The 20,588-nt window shown below is 37.0% G+C and overlaps 1 protein-coding gene across 1 annotated transcript in view; it reads right to left on the minus strand.

Moving 5' to 3' along the window:
- PTPRD (protein tyrosine phosphatase receptor type D) overlaps positions 1-20,588 on the minus strand; it is a 413,276-nt gene that overhangs the window by 103,741 nt on the left and 288,947 nt on the right. Inside the window, exons 23-24 of the mRNA XM_077748273.1 lie at positions 13,728-13,769; positions 13,125-13,222 (exon numbers count right to left, since the gene is read on the minus strand). Coding sequence (XP_077604399.1) covers positions 13,125-13,222; positions 13,728-13,769 — 140 coding nt within the window. The remainder of the gene's footprint in view (positions 1-13,124; positions 13,223-13,727; positions 13,770-20,588) is intronic.

Here is a 20,588-nt window from a genome sequence, read left to right on the forward strand (position 1 = left end):
AAAAAAAAAAAAAAAAGAATGTCCATGATATTGAGAAACAAAAATAAAATATAATTACATCAATTAGAAATTTGGGTCAATATGTCTTATTTGGAATCAGAAAATACTCGTGAATGTTACACAACCACGTTAATACATAGTCTCATAAAATGTATTTTATTCTAAGACCATAATGAAAACAGTAGTGGAAGGAACCATCAGAGGGAACTATTTACAGTGGTGAGAACATGACTGACACCAAGCCACGTGAGTTCACATCCCAGTTCTGCCATTTACTAACTGCATGAACTTGGACAAGTTACTTAACTTCCCTGTTTCAGTTTAGTCCCTTCTGTAACATGGGGATACTAATAGTACCTACTTGTCAGGACTGAATGCCTTAATATATGTAACATGTTGTGAAGACTGCCTGGCACATGGTAAGTGCTAAACACATTTGTTATCATTATTATCTCTGTAAAGCTCATTCTAGACTGTGAAGCACTACAGAAAAGCTGGGTAATATTATCACCATGATACTAAATGTTACCTAGTTTAATACAAAAGAAGAAGGTATGAAGGTATATTTTGCAGGCAGGAGTGGAGTGGAGGGATGAGAAAAGGGAAAGGGGGGGAGGGGAAGAGAGAGAGTAGGTGGAGGGGATAAAGGAGATTGAGGGGATGGACAGGGGAGAAAGGAGATGAGGGAAGAATGAGTTAAACCAAGAATCTCCATGAGCCTCTGACCAGAGTTTGGATGACAGATGAATTCCCACCATTAAGGAAACTTACTTAGCAAGTGAGAAATAACACAGTTCTGATTATAACTGTATGCTTAAGCTTTTTAATTAAAGCCAAATACTCCAAGTACTGTATCTGTGATGACTAAAAGACTAATGTTTCCCGAAGCATTGCTAAATCTACAAGTTCATGTACTGTCTTAATGCTTACATCTTCCCTTTTATCCTCTTTGTTCTCCCCAACATGGTGGCATACCCAACAATTACTTTTCATGTAGAATGACAAACCATTTAGCCACAGTAGACAAATCATGGCAAATAATACTCCCACTACACTTATTACATCTATAAAATAAATACATAAATAAGTAAAGGTGTTCCTATTCTGTTGGGCAGTGATAGGCTCTCCTTGCCCCAATCTCTTTCTGCAGCATTATTAAAATTCTTCCCAAAGCTGTCCTCGCAAGTAACATAGAAATAGATGCATTCATTTGATCCCTGGAGTACTTACAGCTTTACAAATGGAGACACGAAATCATTTCCATGACTTGAGAGTACTTTCGAGAACACCTAGTGCAGACTCTACAGTGTTGGTGTCACAGCATTTTAAGAATGTAATCACCTTTCTCGTCTCACCTCTGTGGAGCATAACCCTGACACTGCAGTGACAGGCAGAGAATACACTGGGGTCCCCTGAATAAGCCATGCCCCTTCTCCTGTCCATGCCTTTGTGTGTGACTCTCCCTCACACTGGGGTCTTGCAATCATAGCAAACTTCAGGAACTCCAACTCATATGCTCTCTGGGAAGCCTCTCCTAAGTACTGCTCCTTCTTAAACCTCCTCTTTACACCATCACCCATCATGTCCTATAATTCCTGGCTCTTTCTTCTGTTTTTCCTAGAAAACTATGGAGTTATCCAGGGAAAAACTTATTTCTTGGCTTTTTTATTTTTTATTCTATTATTATTATTATTTTACTTTCCAGTAAATGTTTATCAAACAGATGAAAGCATTCCAACCAGCTGCTTCTCTTACAAATAAAGAAACTGAAATCAGGGGAGTTAAATAGCTTGTCTGGGGGCATCAGATTCACAGTGAAGACCCGAGGCAGGTTCTACTCTTCAGTGAAAATGAGCTTTACTGGATACTTAGCGTGGATTTAATTTCCATAAATTCCATTACATACAAAATATGAAAAGAACTTTGCAGACATTGTAACCACCTTCCATCTTCATCATCGCTCACCTTCTAATTGCTCTCATAGAGCCTATTTTTGGAAAAGGGAGAAGGGGATGTTACACAAATAAAACAACTTGAGGAAAAAATGTAATGTTATTAGGTGACTAACACGTAGGTCATGAGTTTAAAGTTTACAATACTGAGGGCCACTTGTGTGTCCTGTGTGCCTGATTTGTACAGAATGGTAAAGAGGTCAAGGCGCCTGAAATACATTAATCTCCATAATAACCTTATGAGTAGATGCTAATATTCTCATCTTAAGTGAGGGAGAACCAAGGCCACAAGGGGGTGAAACAGCTGGTTCATGGACAAACATCACAGGGACTAACTGGCAGTGTCCACATATGAGCCCTGGTTTCCTTGACTTCCGACACTCTCCCCAGCACCTGATACTGTTTCTTTCTACATGCACATCACTCTGGCCCTAAAACCCCAACTTCATTTTAAAATCAACATAAAACTAAGAAAATAGGCCTTTTCCTTTAGTTCTTGCTATAGGTTCTTTGAAGTTGAAAGCTTGTTTTGGAACTAGAAACACTTCAGGATTAATTGTTTCCTGAGAGCTTTGGGCTCCACATGGGAGCAGGTGGAAAGGCAATTTGGACAATGTCCAGTGATGGTCAAGGGCCAATTAGTTATGGTAAACTTGCATGAGAACAGGGATTGAGAAACAAAACAAGAGTTACAGGACATTCCCCCTAGATGAGTATGACTCCCAGAAGAAAAAATAAATAAAAGGTTCAAGTATAAACCTTATGGAGTTTAAGGAAATAAAAAAATGTTTGAGGTTAAAAAAAAGATAGTGGGCACAGGAATATTTTAGAAGTTCAAATACAAATAAGTTTTGAAACTTGAGAATTTGCTTGCAGTTTCAGTTCTAACAACCACAGAAGTTAAAAAAGATTAAAAGGCTATAAACACATAGACACACCCTGGTTTTGGATGTGTTTCTTCTGAGGGGAGCTGCTGTTTCTTTGTGTCCTACCAGATTTGTTTACAAGATGCAGAATGGCAGCCAGCTGGGAAGAGACTCTCTGTACTTTTACGACTTACTCGGTGACGCTGGTTCTTAGCTATGATCCAACCTCCACCTCCCTCCATCTTCTCAAATTGCCAACTGGGAAGCCCATCGTGACTATAAAAACTGCACCAGGAGTTTAATCAGTAGGTATTTTTGAGTTAAATCTGAGGGGTCTGTACTAAAATGTATTCACTTCTGTACTGTCTAAAGATAATAACAGTCTATTTTCTGAGAGAAAAGTTCTGAAAATAAGGCTTCACTGCTGATAAATCAGGTGCGGATGTCAACTGAGAAAAGCAGCTCTTTTTACAGAAAGACATTCTTTGTTCTGTTCACTCCTGTTGTTGGTACTAGCAATTTTGATCACAACACAAAGAGCTTCTGTGAACTATAAATTTAGTTAGAAATCGATCCAGACACACACTCTGGTTAATCATCTGCTGCATGCCCAGTGGTGGGCTTGTTACCAGGTGGCCAGCAGCACACAAGGAAGGCCTAACACCTGGCCAGGAGAAGCTTATATTCTAACAGTGGGAATGTTCAGAACAAAAGAAAAGGCAACATAGTAAGTGCCAATTACAGTGTGCTAAATTACCAAGTTTTCTTTTTTCTTCCTTTGTATTATTTATTTTATTGAATTCAACCTAGTCCCATGGATTTGACCAATGACAGGGATGGGATGAGTCCAGGGTTTCACTGAGTCTAATATATACATTATTTTTCACATTTTAACATCTCTGAAATTGATGTGCATCTTATAAGCGATGGGCATGTATTTGATGAAATAGTAGCTACTGAGACTATTAAGCACTTCTATCAGGGATTCTACTAAGCATATTATATGTATCTGTTTATTTTTAATTACGCATGAGGTAAATGCTAAGATAACTTCCTTTGCAGACATGAAACAAGTAAAATAGAGGTTCAGTTATTCATATAAGGTCACATAGCTTGATCCAGGGGCCAAACTTAGGCAGCTAGAATCCAGTGCCTACATCCTTAGCCACTGTGCTACACTATTCTCACTGTTAGCTCAATGAGCAGAGGGCCCTGAATGGCAGGCAGAGGGGTTTGGGCCCAGTCTGAAGCAGTAAAACAGCTATGTACTTAAGGATGTAGGCAATGGCTTCTTCACCCAAGCCCCCAATCCTAGAGTATGAGGAGACTCTGCTTTGGAATAGTAAACTTAGCCATTCATGAAGGAAGGAAGTCCATGAAGGAAGTCGTTTATCCCACCCGGTATAAAAATGTAGTAGTTTTTAGAAGTAGTAGTTCTTATTAACTTTTATTTTATGAAAAGATTTATTTTTATCATTACATTACACAAACTACCATATTTGCTCAAATTAAAAAAAAATTATCTCATGGGGCTCATGTATCAATAATATTTAAAATTGAAGGCTTTTCCTTGGTCTATTCTACTCTACAACTTTGCCAGGAGACAAAAATAAGGGGGCTTCTAGGTGGCTCAGTTGGTTAAGTGTCCAACTTTTGATTTTGGCTCAGGTCATGATCTCACAGTTGGCGAGTTTGAGCCCCACACTGGGCTCTGTGCTGACAGTGTAGAGTCTGCTTGAGATTCTCTCTCTGCCTCTACCCTGCTTGCCCTCTCTCTCAAAATAAATAAATGAACTTAAAAAAAACCCAAAACCAAACAGATGAAAATAGGTCTCTGTCATCTACTACTTTCTTACTTCAGAAAAGTTGGAGGAGCTACTTCTAAGAAAAATTCAGTACATTCAAATCTGACAAAAAAAGTCATTTGTGTGTCTGTTTTCTTGTTTGTATCTGCATAATGCTCTAATGCATGTCCATCCTCATGAGTTTACAGATAAATTATAAACTAATTGAAAGCAGAACTGACAAGTGATTTTACATTATGAATGCTTGGAAGTTTATGAAACATTTAGTAATGAAGGCTTTAAGCCGACAGATTCACTCTGGCACACATGGCCAAATATACCAAAGGAAAATAGAAATATTTTCTTTTGTGGTTATTGCTTTGATGACAGTTTTCTCCTTTTACAAAGAAATATAATGTTTACCACTGGGAATGAAGAAACTCTCTATGGAGAAAAGAAATGTCATAGGAAGCATGTCAGGAAAACCACTGGGTTTTCCCAGGGATAGTCATGCAGCACAAATTGGTAACTATGATATTTTCATAGAGATTTTTGGTATAAATATTGATCTAGTTGGGGACTTAGGTTTCTTGGCTCTATAAATCAGGGAAAGTAAAAAGAAAACAGAAAATTTTTAGGTCTCTAGAGCAGGTAGGTTAAGACACAACAATAAGAAGGAATACATTTGGGACACCTGGGTGGCTCAGTCAGTTAAGCATCTGACTCTCAGTTTTGGCTCAGGTCATGATCTCATGGTTCCTGACTTTGAGCCCCACATTGGGCTCTGCACTGATGGTAGGGAACCTGCTTGAGATTCTCTCTTTTTATCTCTCTCTTTGCCTCTCCCTGACTCATGCTTTTGCTCTCTCAAAGTAAATAAATAAACTGTAAAACTAAAAAAGAAGGAATAAATTTGAGATCTGGTTCAGCCATGTTCTAGGCATGTATGTGACCTTGAGCAAGTGATTCCTTTCTCAACTTTGTTCTTTATCCCTGAGATGAAAGGGTTCAACTACAAAGGCTCAGCTCTAAGCACTTAACAATATAATATAAGCAACATTTTAAAATATCTCTGTATGTTCTGGTACTATCTTTGTATATTCCCTTATTCATGAAGGAAATAATCTATCTTTTTCTCTTACCTGTCCCACTAGAGTGCTGTGAAAAATTTAGCCTTCTAGACAAAGGTGCCACATACATGCTGTTATTAAAACAGAAAGACAGGACACTGATACCTGGAATATTTCAGATAAGAGGCTCATTATCATCTGTATAGACAGGAGATGTGAGAGTGTTGCCATGAGTACAGGAAGAAAATCTCAGCCCATCTGGATGCTAAATGGTGGAAGACACTTGAGTGCTGAGATAAAAGATAATATACATCCACAGATGGTAGCAAAGACGTTGATACTGGGTTTTATGGTGAGAACAGAAGAGGTCAAAGGTAGGCCTTCTGAGAATCACAGTTTCTCACTCTGCTCTGATCCAACAAAACGACTGCTTTCAGAATAGTTTTAATGTTTATGTTTAAGATAACACTACTAAGACAGATAGTGATGACTAATTTTAGGCTAGATGGCAGATAACTATTTATGTCTATTTGTAAGTGGGCTGTTAGGAACTTGGAAGAAACTGTGCAGTTGTAACTATTTAAAAAGAGGTTACTATCTCAACCCATGTATGAAATCTACAATGTACCTGAAGTACAGTATAGATATTGAGGCAACATCTCTATGGGGAACTGCAACTTGAAGACCAAATTGGGAGATGGTTTCACATCTTCTCTGACTTTGTAGCTTTTCTTTCTATTGACCACAGGGATGCCTTTGTGTTAGAGTCTTGACTAGTGGGGGGTAGAGTGGTGGAGTGAATATATCGACTCAACAGTGAACCAACTCTTTAAGTTTATTTATTTATTGAGAAAGAGAGAGAGACACAGAGAGAGAGAGGGAGGGAGGGGCAGAGAAAGAGGGAGAGAGACAATCCCAAGCAGGCTCTGTACAGTCAGCATAGAGCCTGACATAGGGCCTGAACCCACGAACCACGAAATTATGACCCCAGGTGAAGTCGGATGCTTAACAGACACCCAGGTGCCCTAAAAATCTCCATTTCTAACAGTGCAATTTTCATGCTTAAGTAATTTGAACATGTATTAATTGACATACACTTCTCTAATTATTCTTCTCGTCTCCAGCTTTTTTAAAAAATTCATTATATATATGGCTGACAGATTAACTTCTTAAAAAACTACCATGTAAGTGTACTCTGTATTCTCATCATACTTGAAACACTTTGGGCATAAAACTAATTATATTTTATTATAATTTTTCACTGACATGCCTGTTCAGTGAGAGAGTGTAGTACTTGAAAGTAGGTATGATAGGAGAATAACACTATTAATTTATAAATAAATACAAATAATTACCTCTCTATAAAATCTTTCACTGGCTATATAAAATTAGTGAAACCTTTCATCTACCATTATTGACCCCTTATTTTATACACACACACACACACACACACTACATGTGTGTTCTGAAATTTATACACATATGCACACATATTATCTAATTCTCATAGCAACACATTTGACAGATGAGAAACTCATAGGGTTATATAATTGTGCAAGGCTACAGCCATACCAAGCGTTAAAATCAGAATACAAATTTGTCTGAGTCCAAAGCCCATATTCTTTCCACCATCAGTCCACCCCAGCCTTGCCAGTGATGTCTGGCAATGAAAGCTCATTATAGTTCTTGGCATTCTTCACTTTCCTGATTTCATTTCACCCAATTCCCCACCAGAAACAATTTGCTCCATTATAGCACGTGTACTTAGTGCTTCCCCCACCTCCACATATACTTATACAAACTTTTCACCAGGGCGCCTTGTTAAAATGCAGATTCTGATTCAGTAGGTTTGGGATAGTGCCTAAAATTCTGCATTTCTAACAAGCTTCCAGGGATGCTACTGTTCTGTAGTCCACACTTTGAATGTAAAAGTTCAAAGTATCCTTGAAAGTGCTTTTTGATCCTTCCCTCCACAAAACACTCCTCACTCCTTTCTTCTTAGTTCAACTACTGGTACCACCTTTTCTTCAATACCTTCTCATTTCACTCTGATCTTTACTAAATCCCAACAGCATTCCATTAGTATTTGGGATCAGCAAGTTGGTATTCTTTTTATTATTTTTGTGTGTATATATTTATTTTTACCTGCTAGACTTCCTGGATTTAAATGTTTCTTATAACTTCTATATTCCTCCCAGAACTTAGCATAGTGCTTTCCTCTAGTAGAATGGTGGATAATTATTGGTTCCTCCTCCAAGCTCACAAGCCCCTTTCCATAGTAACTTCCTTCTTTTGAACTGAAGGAAGAAATGAGATCTAAATGGGTGCACTGCTAGTAGCTATGCCCTCATGTTTGTCTCCACAACAAAATGAGTCAATTGGAGTTCAGAGTTTGTTCTTTGACATTTGGAATTTGGCTGGAAAGAAAAATATTGCCTCTTTAGGGGGACTCTCTGTTAATGTAAATATGATCAAAGGCCACATTTTCTATGTGTGGGTAGGAGAAACAAAAGAAGTTGGTACATACAATGGGAAGAATGCAGTCAGTCCAGATAAAAGTACAGAGATAAAAATTTCAAAGAGGATGTCAGACAATCCCTATAATACCCCAGTTAGAGACAACAGTTCTTGAAGCATAGCTACATTTTTAGCCTTTGGCCCTATAACAGATGATTTCTAATAAATAAATTAATAGTAAGTAGACAATTTACAATAAATAAAGCTAAGTACTCTTTTTCCCCCTTAAGCAAACTGTAGGAGCTGTAGTGACTTACAATGAGTCTACTACAAATAAGATTTATGTCTATGATATTGATAATGGTAATGCTGACTGTAATGCCTGTCAGATGAATCTTATACATTGGTTTATTTGCCATCTCAGGGGATGGTGAAATGAAGGCTGGAGGATGATGCTCTGTCATATATTATCCTAAACCAATAATGTTTCTTAAATTAAAGTCTTCAGAGCACCTGCATCCAAGTCACCTGAAGTGCTCTTTTAAAATGGACATTCCCTGGGAGAAGATATTTGCAAATTATGTGTCTAATAAGGAGTCACTATCTAAAGTGTACAAAGAACTCATACAACTCAATAATTAAGAAACAGGCAGAGGATCCAAGTAAACATTTTTTCCATAGAAGACATACACATGGTCAATGGGTACATGAAAAGGTGTTCAACATCATTAGTCATCAGGGAAATACAAATCAAAACACAATGGGTTATCACCTCACATATCTTAGAATGGTTGTCATGAAAAGGACAAGAAATAAGTGTTGGCAAGGATGTGGAGGAAAGAGAAACCTTGTGCACCACTGGTGGCAATGTAACTTGGAGAAGAGATATTGGCATCCCCATATCTAATGCAGTGTTATTTATAATAGCCAAGACATGGGAACAACTTAAGTGTCCACCAATGAATTAATGGAACAAGAAAATATGGTGTGTGTATACACAATGGGTTATTATTCAGTCATGAAGAAAGAAGGAAATTCTGCCATTTGTGACAACATGGATGGAACCTGAGGGCAATATACTAAATGAAATAAGCCAGACAGACAAAGACAAGCACTGTATGATCTCACTTATATGTGGAATCTTAATAAAACAAATTCACAGAAATAGAGAACAGGTTGGTGCCTGCCAGAGGTGGGGGAGAGGGGAAAAGGCTAAAAGCTACAAACTTCTAGTTATAAATAAGTCTCAGAGATGTAATATACAACATGTTGACTATAGTTAACAATATTTTATATTTTGAAGTTGCTAAAAGGTAGATCTTAAAAGTTCCTATAAGAAACAATTGTAATTATGTAAGGTGATAAATGTTAACTCAACTAACTGTGGTAATCATATTGTAATATATACATATATCAAATCATTATGTTGTATGCTACAAACTAATGCAATGTTATAGGTCAATTACATCTCAATGAAACTGGGAAAAAAATAAATAAAACAGATCTCTCTGGTTATATGACTGACCTACTAAACTAGCATTTCTGGTGCTAGGACCAGCAATATGAATTTTATTTAGAATTCCAAAATTTTCACAGGCATTAGCTAAGACTTTGTCTGTTAAGACCTATACATACTATTCTGTATCAGTCTAAAGATTCACCAGCTAATGTGATGGCTTTGAGAGTGATACTGACTTTCAGAAGAACTTTATTCCCTGCATTCTACATGCCATCCTCAAATCCTGGCTACTTAAATTCCAGTAAAACTTTACAGTTTCATATCAGAAAATAAACACTGAAAGTATTCATAAATATTTTTAATATGTAGTCCTCTTGCTACTAATTTCTCAGGTCCCTTCTTCCAGCTCCTATTGAATCCAGTGGCTGTGCCCAATTTCCTTTATAATACAGGAGGTCTCTCACATGATCTATAAATGCTAGGCCACAATCTAAACCTCCTATTCTGACCTCAGAATATGTGCAAACAGCTTCCATGCCTTTAACTTCTGTTTCAGTGTTAGAGTCAGAATAGCAAATTTTGTTTCATGCCTCTTGAGAGGTCTCAGTAATCATTAATTTACAGTGATTGTGCCAAAATAATTAGATCTTTGAAGGTAATGTGCCTTGTCTTTCTTCCATGTTCTTCACTAAAAGCTAGTAAAAAAAAATATTCAAATTTATATGGAAGATAACAAGTAAAATAATTTTTTAAAAAAATGTTGCTCTGTGGCCTAAAATTTTACGTAGAAGTCTTTATCCTATTATCACAGATGAATACAACACTTAACTATCTCCTTCATGGCTGTTAAGGCACAGTAGAGTCAATTCATGCCCAGGGAGCTTTAATCACAGACCATCGTCATGATAAATGGTAAAAAGTCAGTGTGGGCTATCATGTCAACGGCTACTAGGGGAGTTTTTAATGGAACATTGGCAGCATGCAGTTCATAACTACTTTCAAGGAGCACTTCTGATCTAATGGCTCAATGAGTATCATTACAGTATCTTTACATGTAGTATTTCTAGAGAAAATCCATTTTAAAGAAGCCTGGTTACTGTAGTCCATGCATAGAACTAAGATTGTTTGAGTGATGCAAATATTGTTGGTGGTTTAAAGTTATACTGGTGGAGAGAGAATTGATAACTTATTAGCAGGTTAAGCTATCAACTTTTAATTTTTTGTGACCCATTATATAATTTATAACCACAAATCAAGCATTCAAGTGGGGCCGTGAAAAAAGAATAAGAAGAATAATGATAACAGTAAAGAGCAGGTTGGAAAGGTAAAAGATATCCAAGCATTTTTTTTTTGTTGTTGTTGCTCCAGGTGGCATTTATATTCTGCCTTGTTTTTCAAGCCCCCACACTAGAACCTACAGAAACTGTTTTAAATAATACCTCAGAATTTAAAAATAGACATTATGATCAAGAAGAAGAACAGGGAAGAATTAAGAAGCAGACCATTTGAAAAAATAACAATCCAATGTGAGTTTTCTAAAATTAAAAATGTTCTGAATGCTTGGAATAAATAAAAATATAGCTTAGCCAATCAGAAAAAGGAAATTCAAACCAAATCCCCCTTGTGTCCTGTTGTGTATTTGGAAAAGATGCTGAATGTTCATATTGAGTAAAAAAGCTATCTGAATCTTAAAGCTGGGCTACATGGGGCTACAGATACATTTTACTTAGCCAGCATAGTAATTTAAAATAATCATGGGGTCCCTGGGTGGCTTAGACAGTTGAGCGTCTGACTCTGGCTAAGGTCATGATCTCATGGTTCATGAGTTTGAGCCCACATTGGGCTCTATGCTGAAAGCTCAGAGCCTGGAGGTAGCTTCTGATTCTGTGTCTCCCTCTCTCTCTCTAACTCTCTACCACTCATGCACTGTCTTTTTCCCTCTCAAAAATAAATAAACATTAAAAAAAATAATCAAAAACTAAAGATTTGAAGACTTCAGAGAGTCCATGTCAAATATCCAGATTGCCACAGGCCGCACTGCTCCACACTCTCTTACATGGAGTTTCTTCATGTAGTTAATATCCAACTAGCCACTTGAGGTTGGGCCCCTCTTAGTTCTCACTGAACCGGCAGGATGTTAGAACTGGTAGGGACTGAGAGATCATCTAGTCTAACAGCCGCATTTGAAGTTAATACAATAGGCACCTGTGATGTGCTCCAGGTGTTGCAGGTAAGTGATAAATCACTAAATTCTACCCCTCAAACTAATATTAAACTGTATGCTAACTTGGGGCGCCTGGGTAGCTTAGTCGGTTAAGCGTCCGACTTTCGCTTAGGTCATGATCTCGCGGTTCTTGGGTTCGAGCCCCGCGTCTGGCTCTGTGCTGACAGCCAGTTCAGAGCCTGGAGCCTGTTTCAGAGTCTGTGACTCCCTCTCTCTCTCTGACCCTTCCCTGCTCATGCTGTCTCTCTCTCTCTCTCCTAGAAATAAATAAAGCATTAAAAAAAAAAACTGTATGCTAACTAACTGGAATTTAAATAAAATCTTAAGAAAGAAAAAAAGAGTTGATACAAAAGAAACCAAGGGAGATAACAGGGATATATTTTAAGACTCCATTAAACAATTCAGTAGAAACTCTTTATGGTGGTATTTGGATTGCTCAGGCACCCAACAATCTGTTGTTATTTGGCACAACAAAAAGACTTGACTTGTACTTTTGAATCTTATGCTAAGTCAAACTTGGCCTAAAAGAATGATGATGGTTCAGTTATCCATTCATGAGTTGGTTTCAATGAGTCCCTGTTGCTGGGAAATACCAGAAATAATCCAATTTTAAAACTTTCTGCTTGATAAATACCACAATATCCAAATACACATAAATATGCAAAGACTTTTCATTCACTATCATTAAGCATTGACACAGAACCTATAAGGATTCTTGAATTTTAAGATACTATTCAGTTCACCATTGCTTCAAAAATAGACAACACTCCAGGAACACATTACTATCTTAATACTAACTCTAGCATTATTTTAAGACTGAATGGCAAAATCATGCACATACACATGGACATGGACATGGACATAATTAAAGGGTTTTCAGGCCATGGAAAATTAACTGTATGGAGAAATATCAACTTATTCCCTATCATCACTCTTTTTCAGGGAGGCCTCTGGCCATGAATCAGTGTTTGTGGCAGCTATCTGGTATATGAGGAAGCTGATCAATAGAATATAGCATATGAACTTAAAACCAGAGAAGAAAAATCAACCTCATTAACATCAAATATAAACATCTTTTAAAAGGGAAACTACTATGCTGATTATACAGACACTTTCCAGTTGCCTATTTTTTATCAACTTTTATATTCTATTTGGAGTCATATTTAAAACAAAAAGCAATAATGAAGTTATTTTTAAAGAATATGACCAACTTGACAATAAACTATTTAAAATTAAAAAAAAAAGAATATGATCAAAAAGAAGAGGGGGACAATTCTTGCAATTATTGTCAAGTATAAACACACTGAAATACCTCATATTCCTGGGAAAACTTCAAGTTGTCATTTGCTTTCAACCTTTCAATGTGATCTGCAAGTTCCAAGATAGGAATTGGAGGATGGCTAGCCATACCTATTAAAAGGAAAGAAGAAACACATTTGAAACCAAATGAAAACAATGCTAACTATCTCAAAATATAGAGAATACTATAGTTAGAAATGGCCTGAAAACATGAGAGTAGTAAAGATGTTTAATGTGAGGAAGCAGGCAGATAGTTTGGTTACTCAAAGCAGGACATGCTCTGGACGGATGAATTTTGTAGCCAAATGAAAAGTCACCAAGCATGATCCCCAAACTAACACTCCTAGTGTAAAAGAAAGCGTTATTGTGCTATGAATCAATACAGTTAGCTAGCGGAGAAAACTGACAGTCAGGCTTAATGTCAACTTCTGCTTTGAGTAATGACTCTTATGTCATTTCAAACTCCTTCTCCTGCACTGTGTGAAATGGTAATCGTGTGGAATTGAATGGTGTAAAGTGAACTAAGAAAACTGACACTGAGAAAGGCTGAAAAGGGAAAGAGTAGTAGCTTGATAGGAAACATAAAGTGACTTATGCGTAATCAAGGAAAACTAACTTGAAGAATGAAGGTTACCAGGGTAACCGGAATCATCTGAACCTGCAAAGGAAATGATGATGTAAATAAAATAAAATAGAACGGATTTGTTAAAGAAAAATGAAATGGATAGTCTGATATAGTTTTGTAAAGGACTGATAAAAACACTGAACGCTTTTACAGGATTCACTATACACTGTGACTTGATTAAGATTGCTTTAATAGTTCACAAACCTGGAGGTGATTGACATTCACATGCAAACATGGGCACAAAGAATGGCATGCACCACAGTTCATAGATGATAATCACTAATGACAAAATCAGACACCAAACTGAGTTTCAAAAATGTTTCCACTAGTAGCAGATTGTAGAGGTTGGGGTTGTGGCCTTTACCTTAGACATTTATAAATTGCCATGTGCTAACAGCTTTATGGTATTTGCCCCAGGTCCCCGTGTTTCAACCCCCAGCAAACCTACAATCTACTTCAGGTGTAAACATCTTTGTCCATTAATGAGAAATGAATGCAGGAGGGTGAGCAAATGGGCAAAGGGCAAGGAGCAAAAGAGGATAGAAAAAGAAAGAAAGCAGTGACAGGGGCGGCACATCTTAGTTCAGTCTGCCAGCTGAAGTGAGATTAGTTTCACAGATTCTGTTTAAAATAATCCACCACTAATTTTGGCGATTCCTGGGTCTTTCCAATGTTTTCTCACTTTTCATGTGATTTACATTTTATTTCTTTGTGATGCATTTTTTAAAAGTACCATGAGAGAGCATTGCTGACTCATGTCTTATGGATACATATCCAGCTGGCTAGAAAAACTTGAACTAGCATGCCCCCAGGGAAGCCTCTGAAGCTGAAAAGGAATGGGGGAGGAGCTCAAACTGGAGGCCATGTTGACATTCTGCTGTCCTGAGATTCTCTGGAAGGTGTTAGGCTATGGAACGGTGACCATTAAGTCAACATGACATGTAATTACATTATGGGCATTTTAGAAATTGTGCCATTAATGAAAAACACCCAGAGTTACAGTAAGTTCCTGTAGCTCAAATGACAAATTATCAATGCTTCTGGTAAGTAAAAAAATATTTTGCTTTTTCTAGACAATTTTACCATTTCAGCACAGTGCTATGATAGGTGGTGTTTTAGTGTTTATGACTTCCAGTCAACTAAAATCTTGGTGGAAGAGCTAATAAAAATGAGTTGGCTTAGAAATAGAAACTCTTTGTTGCTGATATAATTGTGTATTTGGATCAAAATGTTGGAAGCCATATCTGGAAGTTTTCCATATAGATGGTAGAATTGAACTAATTTACATTCTGTGGAGAGAGGAAGTAGGTGGCAGTAGTCTAATAATTAAAGTGATCTTATCCAGATGAGGCACCCCCAATGACAAAAATGGAAATGCAAAGGCACAAGAGACTCTAGGCTGATCTGGAAATGGAAATGGAATGATGTGGACATCCATTACAGTGCTTTAACAGAGAAAATAAAGAGACAAAGATGTTTAGACCTTTTCGAGCGAATCGTGGGAGAGAGTTATTATCATATATGGACTGAGTGGTGGTTTGGCTAGAGAGGGAGGACACAGAGCCAATCAGGGAGGCGTAGGGGACTGAATTACTGCTCAAAGCTGCAAAAAGTAAAGCCAGTTGGAGATGGGAAAAGTATTAGTATAACAGCAGTAGAAGACCATAATAATCAACCAAAGATGTGATCAACATATTTACTTTGGAAGCTAATTATACAGAAATCCAAGTAAACCTGCACTGAATCATTACCTTCTAAATCAGGATGTATATATCATATACAAAGATAGCTTAGCATTCAAGAACCATTATTTAAGACACATAAGTATGTATTATGTTGCATCCAATTTCTTGACAAGTAAAAACGCCAGAATGGATGTTTCACAGGAAGGGGAGGAGAACATGTGGGACTCTGATGGTACAGGAGAAGGAATCCTAGACTAGAATTCGGATAGGAATTCTCTTTCTGGTTTTGCCTTCTCCTAATAGGGGTAAATCACTTGTTATCAAGAACCTCATTTTTTTTAAATCTGTAAAAGAAAACCACAGAGCTAGGTAAATTCTGGAGTCCCATCTTTATAACTCCCATTTCTGCCTCATGTAGATAGGATTTCTAAACCTATGGAACAGAGAAGGGTCTCTTGGACACAGTTCACAGGCAAAGGTTCTAAAACTACTCGTAACTTTTTGTTGAGCTCTAGGGAGCATTTACTTTTACACAACAGAAAATGTATGCAGTTGAATTGTCAAATTTTTGAATTATTTAAGTTCATTATCATTTTTTTTAGCTAACCAAAAAGTATGATGTTATGCCATGTATTTGAAATAAATAAATAGCATCATAAAAATTATCCTACTTAATAAATCAGGGATGAAACTCTTCTAACATGAAACTCCAGCTCACACCAGAGAAGAATCACCAAGGAGCTACTACTATAAAATTCCCTCCAAACTTCTCCATTGTCCAACATGGAAACAATTTTATATGTTATAATCAAGCATATTAGATTCTGAATGGATATTCAGACACCAAGAAAACTGTGATGTTGACCTCACTGTAGTATCTTTTCAGTTGCTTGTCTGGACAACCCGCTATTGCTTATAGTCTACAAACCAATATTTTTATTAGATAAGAGTTTTTTACATTGGCATCATTTGAAGTACTTTAAAATTCCTTTTTTCCAGGCTGCACACCAGACCAATTAAATAAGAATCTCTGTGGGTGTGAACCAAGCATTGATCTTTTTAAAGCTCCCAAGCAATGGCTCTCAGTTCGATGGAAATTATGATGGGGAGGCCCTGTCATTCCATTTATTCATTTTTTTCCCATTCAAAAATTATATTGTAGTTTATGAGAATGCAATATGCTTTTTTTCAGTAATACCTTGAATCTGCCCTGATTCTCTATTTAGCACACTTTAATACTTTAGCTATTATTAGTAGCAAAGAAGTTGAATTGCAGCTCACAGTTGATGAGGACTTGCCAGGGTCATGACCTTATCAGTTCAAAGCTACAAATGCACAACATAAGTGCTTTTTAAGGGCACACGTTGAATCTGAACAGTGTTTTCATTTTGAAGCCATGATATCCACAATATACTCTGTCAGCATGAAAAAAATGAATGGATGTAGTCACTGAAATTTGCCTTAGGTTGGAGGAAAAGCCATGATGGCTACTTTTAAAAAGGTACATATTTGTGATAGAAATGTCATAAAGGCTTCCTTATAAGAATTGAACCTTTGGGGCGCCTGGGTGGCTTAGTCGGTTAAGCGTCCGACTTTTGCTTAGGTCATGATCTCGCGGTAAGTGGGTTCGATGCCCCGCATCGGGCTTTGTGCTGACTGCCAGCTCAGAGCCTGGAGCCTGTTTCAGTGACTCCCTCTCTCTCTGACCCTCCCCTGCTCACGCTGTCTCTCTCTCTCTTTCCTAAAAATAAATAAAAAAACATTAAAAAATATATAAGAACTGAACCTTTAAAACCATGGCATTTTTGAGAAGTACTTTAGAGATTACTTAAGCCTAGCATTTTCATCTTACACAAGAAGACTCTGAAGTCCAGAAAAGATAAATGACTTTGTACATTAGTCCATCTAGTAAATAAAATCTTAAGTGGTTTTGGCATCTTGCTATTGTATTAATTCTGGAATGGCAGTTAAAATCTTCTTGAGCAGGGCACAATTTCTTCAGTGGCTGAAGGGGGCAGATTAGTAAGGTAAATAACAGAGGATGACCAGGTAGGGCATAGCAAACAACTTCACAAATAAATGCACTCATACTCATTTCCTTGCAGCAAGCAGCCTTCTATGTCTGTCTTTCAATTCCCTACTTTTCAAAGGAGGCTCAAGAAAAGAATATTACTCTATTATATGCAAAATAAAAATAAGCATGAGATGAATGGCAACTGACATTCAGTCTCAATGTCAGGGTCATGTTTAGGGCTGGAGTAGATTGTGCAGAACTTGTACAAGGGTCAAACTATTCAGCTCTAGTCAATATCTTCTAGGTGGAAATGCAGAGCCATGAGATAAGACTTTTCAGGTTTTCAGTAGCAACTGCCGATGCAGATTATGATGTGTTTTCACTGTTGCCACAAATTCTTGCTGAGACCCAGTGGGAGTCAAAGACAGGACCTCTGCAGGCCACATTTGGCTTACTAAATTGTGACCTCTGTTTTAAAAGAACAAAATCTTCCTTTCTTGTGTAAATTAAAATCCAAGCAGGTTGATAATAATAGCATGCTTGCATCCACAAGACAATGGGCTAGATATCAGGAGTTGTCTTTGGGGTGTGGCAATGTATACTTCCTGCATGGGTCACCCTCTGGGAGTTCATTTATTTCTTCCTTTCCATATTAATTTTATCAGTCAGGAAAATGAAGCAGAGAGGGGTAAAAGTCTTGATTAAGGTTATCACTGTTACTAAAACTAAGACTATGTGGAGGATTTGATCACAGACCTTGTCATTTCTCATTTTGGGCATTTTTCATTATGTCATACTGTCTGTTACACGACTTAACACATTGGAGGAGTGGTGCCATGTATATAAATATGAGCCTGTGAGAATGTTTGGGCTATTTATGCCCTGACACAGAGATTGCAAACCATATTCAGTTTACAGAAAATGTGTCAATAATAGCTTCATTTAAAGGTATGTCTGCTTCCACGGTGGGGAAGATGTAAAAGGCACTCTTACACATACCTGTATTTTCCAGTCACCTCTACTCAAAATTTTGTGAGTTTCCATGAAAACTGGAACTAAAGGTTCAAAATGTTAAAAACTGCAGGGGCCCCTGGGTGGCTCAGTCATGTAAGCCTCTGACTCTTGACTCTGGCTCAGGTCATGATCTCATGGTTCAACAAGTTTGAGCCCCATATTGAGCTCTGTGCTGACAGTGTTGAGTCTGCTTGGGATTCTCTCTCTTCCTCTCTATCTGTTCCTCCCTTGCGTGTGTGTTCTCTCTCTCTCTCTCTCTAAATAAAGAAATAAATAAATGCATTTTAAAAAGTGTTAAAAAAACTGTAGTATTATTTGGCAGATTTCTTAAAAAGCACCATTTACAATGCTTTTGCCTTCTAAATGTTTTATTTTGCTAAGTAATCTATCAACAGTATCTTCAAATAACTTATCTATAGAGAGATGTTTACCAAATACTTGCTTTGTTTTTGCATTTAAAAATCTTCCATTTAATGCCAATAGCCACTTTATAATTATTTTGCTAAGTAATGATTCTGAGGTCACTAATAATGGTGAACATCTTTTGGATGTTTTTTCTTTTTTTTCTGTTAAGATATATGTGTGATGATTCAATACTACTCTCTTCACAATTCTCCTTTCCAAAAAACTGTGATGAAGTATGGAGAACAATTTGAGGTAATGGAAGAGGGAGAAAATAATCTGTTCAATAAATCAGTGATGCAACTCTGGCAAAAATGTAGTTTACCTAAGTTAACAGTCACAGGAGAAAATTAGTTTATAAAATAATGGTCAGATTTTAACATAATTTACGTACTTTTTAAAATACTCTGAATGAAATACAAATACTCTATGGTTACACTTTATCTCACAAATGGATAATGAATTAAAGGCAAAAGAGACCACTGATTTATGATATAGTTGTTACGTGGCAGAACGATAATGACAATTTGATTTAATCCATGACTAGGATGATCATTAAGGGAAAGGTGTTCCAAGAATGCTTTTTCAGGTAAGCACTGGATAGCATAAGTAAAATTCATTTTGACATAGGATTTCTCAAAATGTAGAATTTGAACAAACTGTATTTCTTTATATTGGAAATGCACTATTTCTATTCAATGAACCACAGTTTTTCAGATATACAAAGAACACATGGTATTCTTAAACAAGGTCATATATGTAGGTCTCTTATAGTATAAAATATGAAGATAAGTATGTATAAAAATTGATCTTGTTAGCATTGATCCAATTAATAGCACTAATGAATCGGAAGAGATGCCTCAAAAGCTTTTAAAGCCCATTCAGCTGCTGTACAGACATTTCTGCTGATTATTTCTGATATGGTAACTTTTTACCAGTTTGTTTTTGTTTTTCACAGCCAATCAGTCACCTACCATCCATGTATGCTTTGGAGCAAAACATATTAAGGTCATCCTCAGAATGAAAATGAGGCTCTTGTGTTATACATCTGATCATCAATTTTTATTTTTTTAAAAATTTTTAATGTTTTTATTTATTTTTGCAAGAGAGATATAGAGAGAGGGTGAGCAGGGAAGGGTCAGAGAGAGAGGGAGATACAGAATATGATATAGGCTCCAGGCTCTGAGCTAGCCATCAGCACAAAGCTCGACACGGGGCTCGAACCAACGAACCGGATCATGACCTGAGCTGAAGTTGGACACTCAACCGGCTGAGCCACCCAGGCACCCCAGGACATTTCTGATGGAAACTGACAAATCAACCAAAGGGCACCAGGAGGAAGAATTTTACAGGCACAGGGAAAGGTGGTGACTGGTATAACTATATGAGGTTATTAGCTCATATAACTATATGAGGTTATTAGCTACTTGTTCCCCTACTTTTTTTTTTATTTTGTAGTAGAAAGAAGGTTTATTTCTCTGAGATGCTGAAATTCTAAAGTTTGCTTTGTTGGGAAAAAAGGTAGATATATGAACACTTATCAGTAGCTTCTTTGGTTTTCTTACTCATCACCATCTTGGGACAATATTATATTTACTTTCATCATTCTGTTCAATGCTGCAGGCTGTGGCTCAGCAGGGCAGCTACATTGTAAGTAAAGGCTTTTTACAATATTTCAGAAAATTCTGTAATTGGTGGTCTCTATGAAAATGGTAAATGTGCCTACCCTAGGACCTT

Source organism: Crocuta crocuta, unplaced genomic scaffold (assembly GCF_008692635.1).
Source record: "Crocuta crocuta isolate KB4526 unplaced genomic scaffold, BGI_CrCroc_1.0 scaffold199, whole genome shotgun sequence".
In the NCBI taxonomy this organism is placed as follows: Eukaryota; Metazoa; Chordata; class Mammalia; order Carnivora; family Hyaenidae; genus Crocuta; species Crocuta crocuta.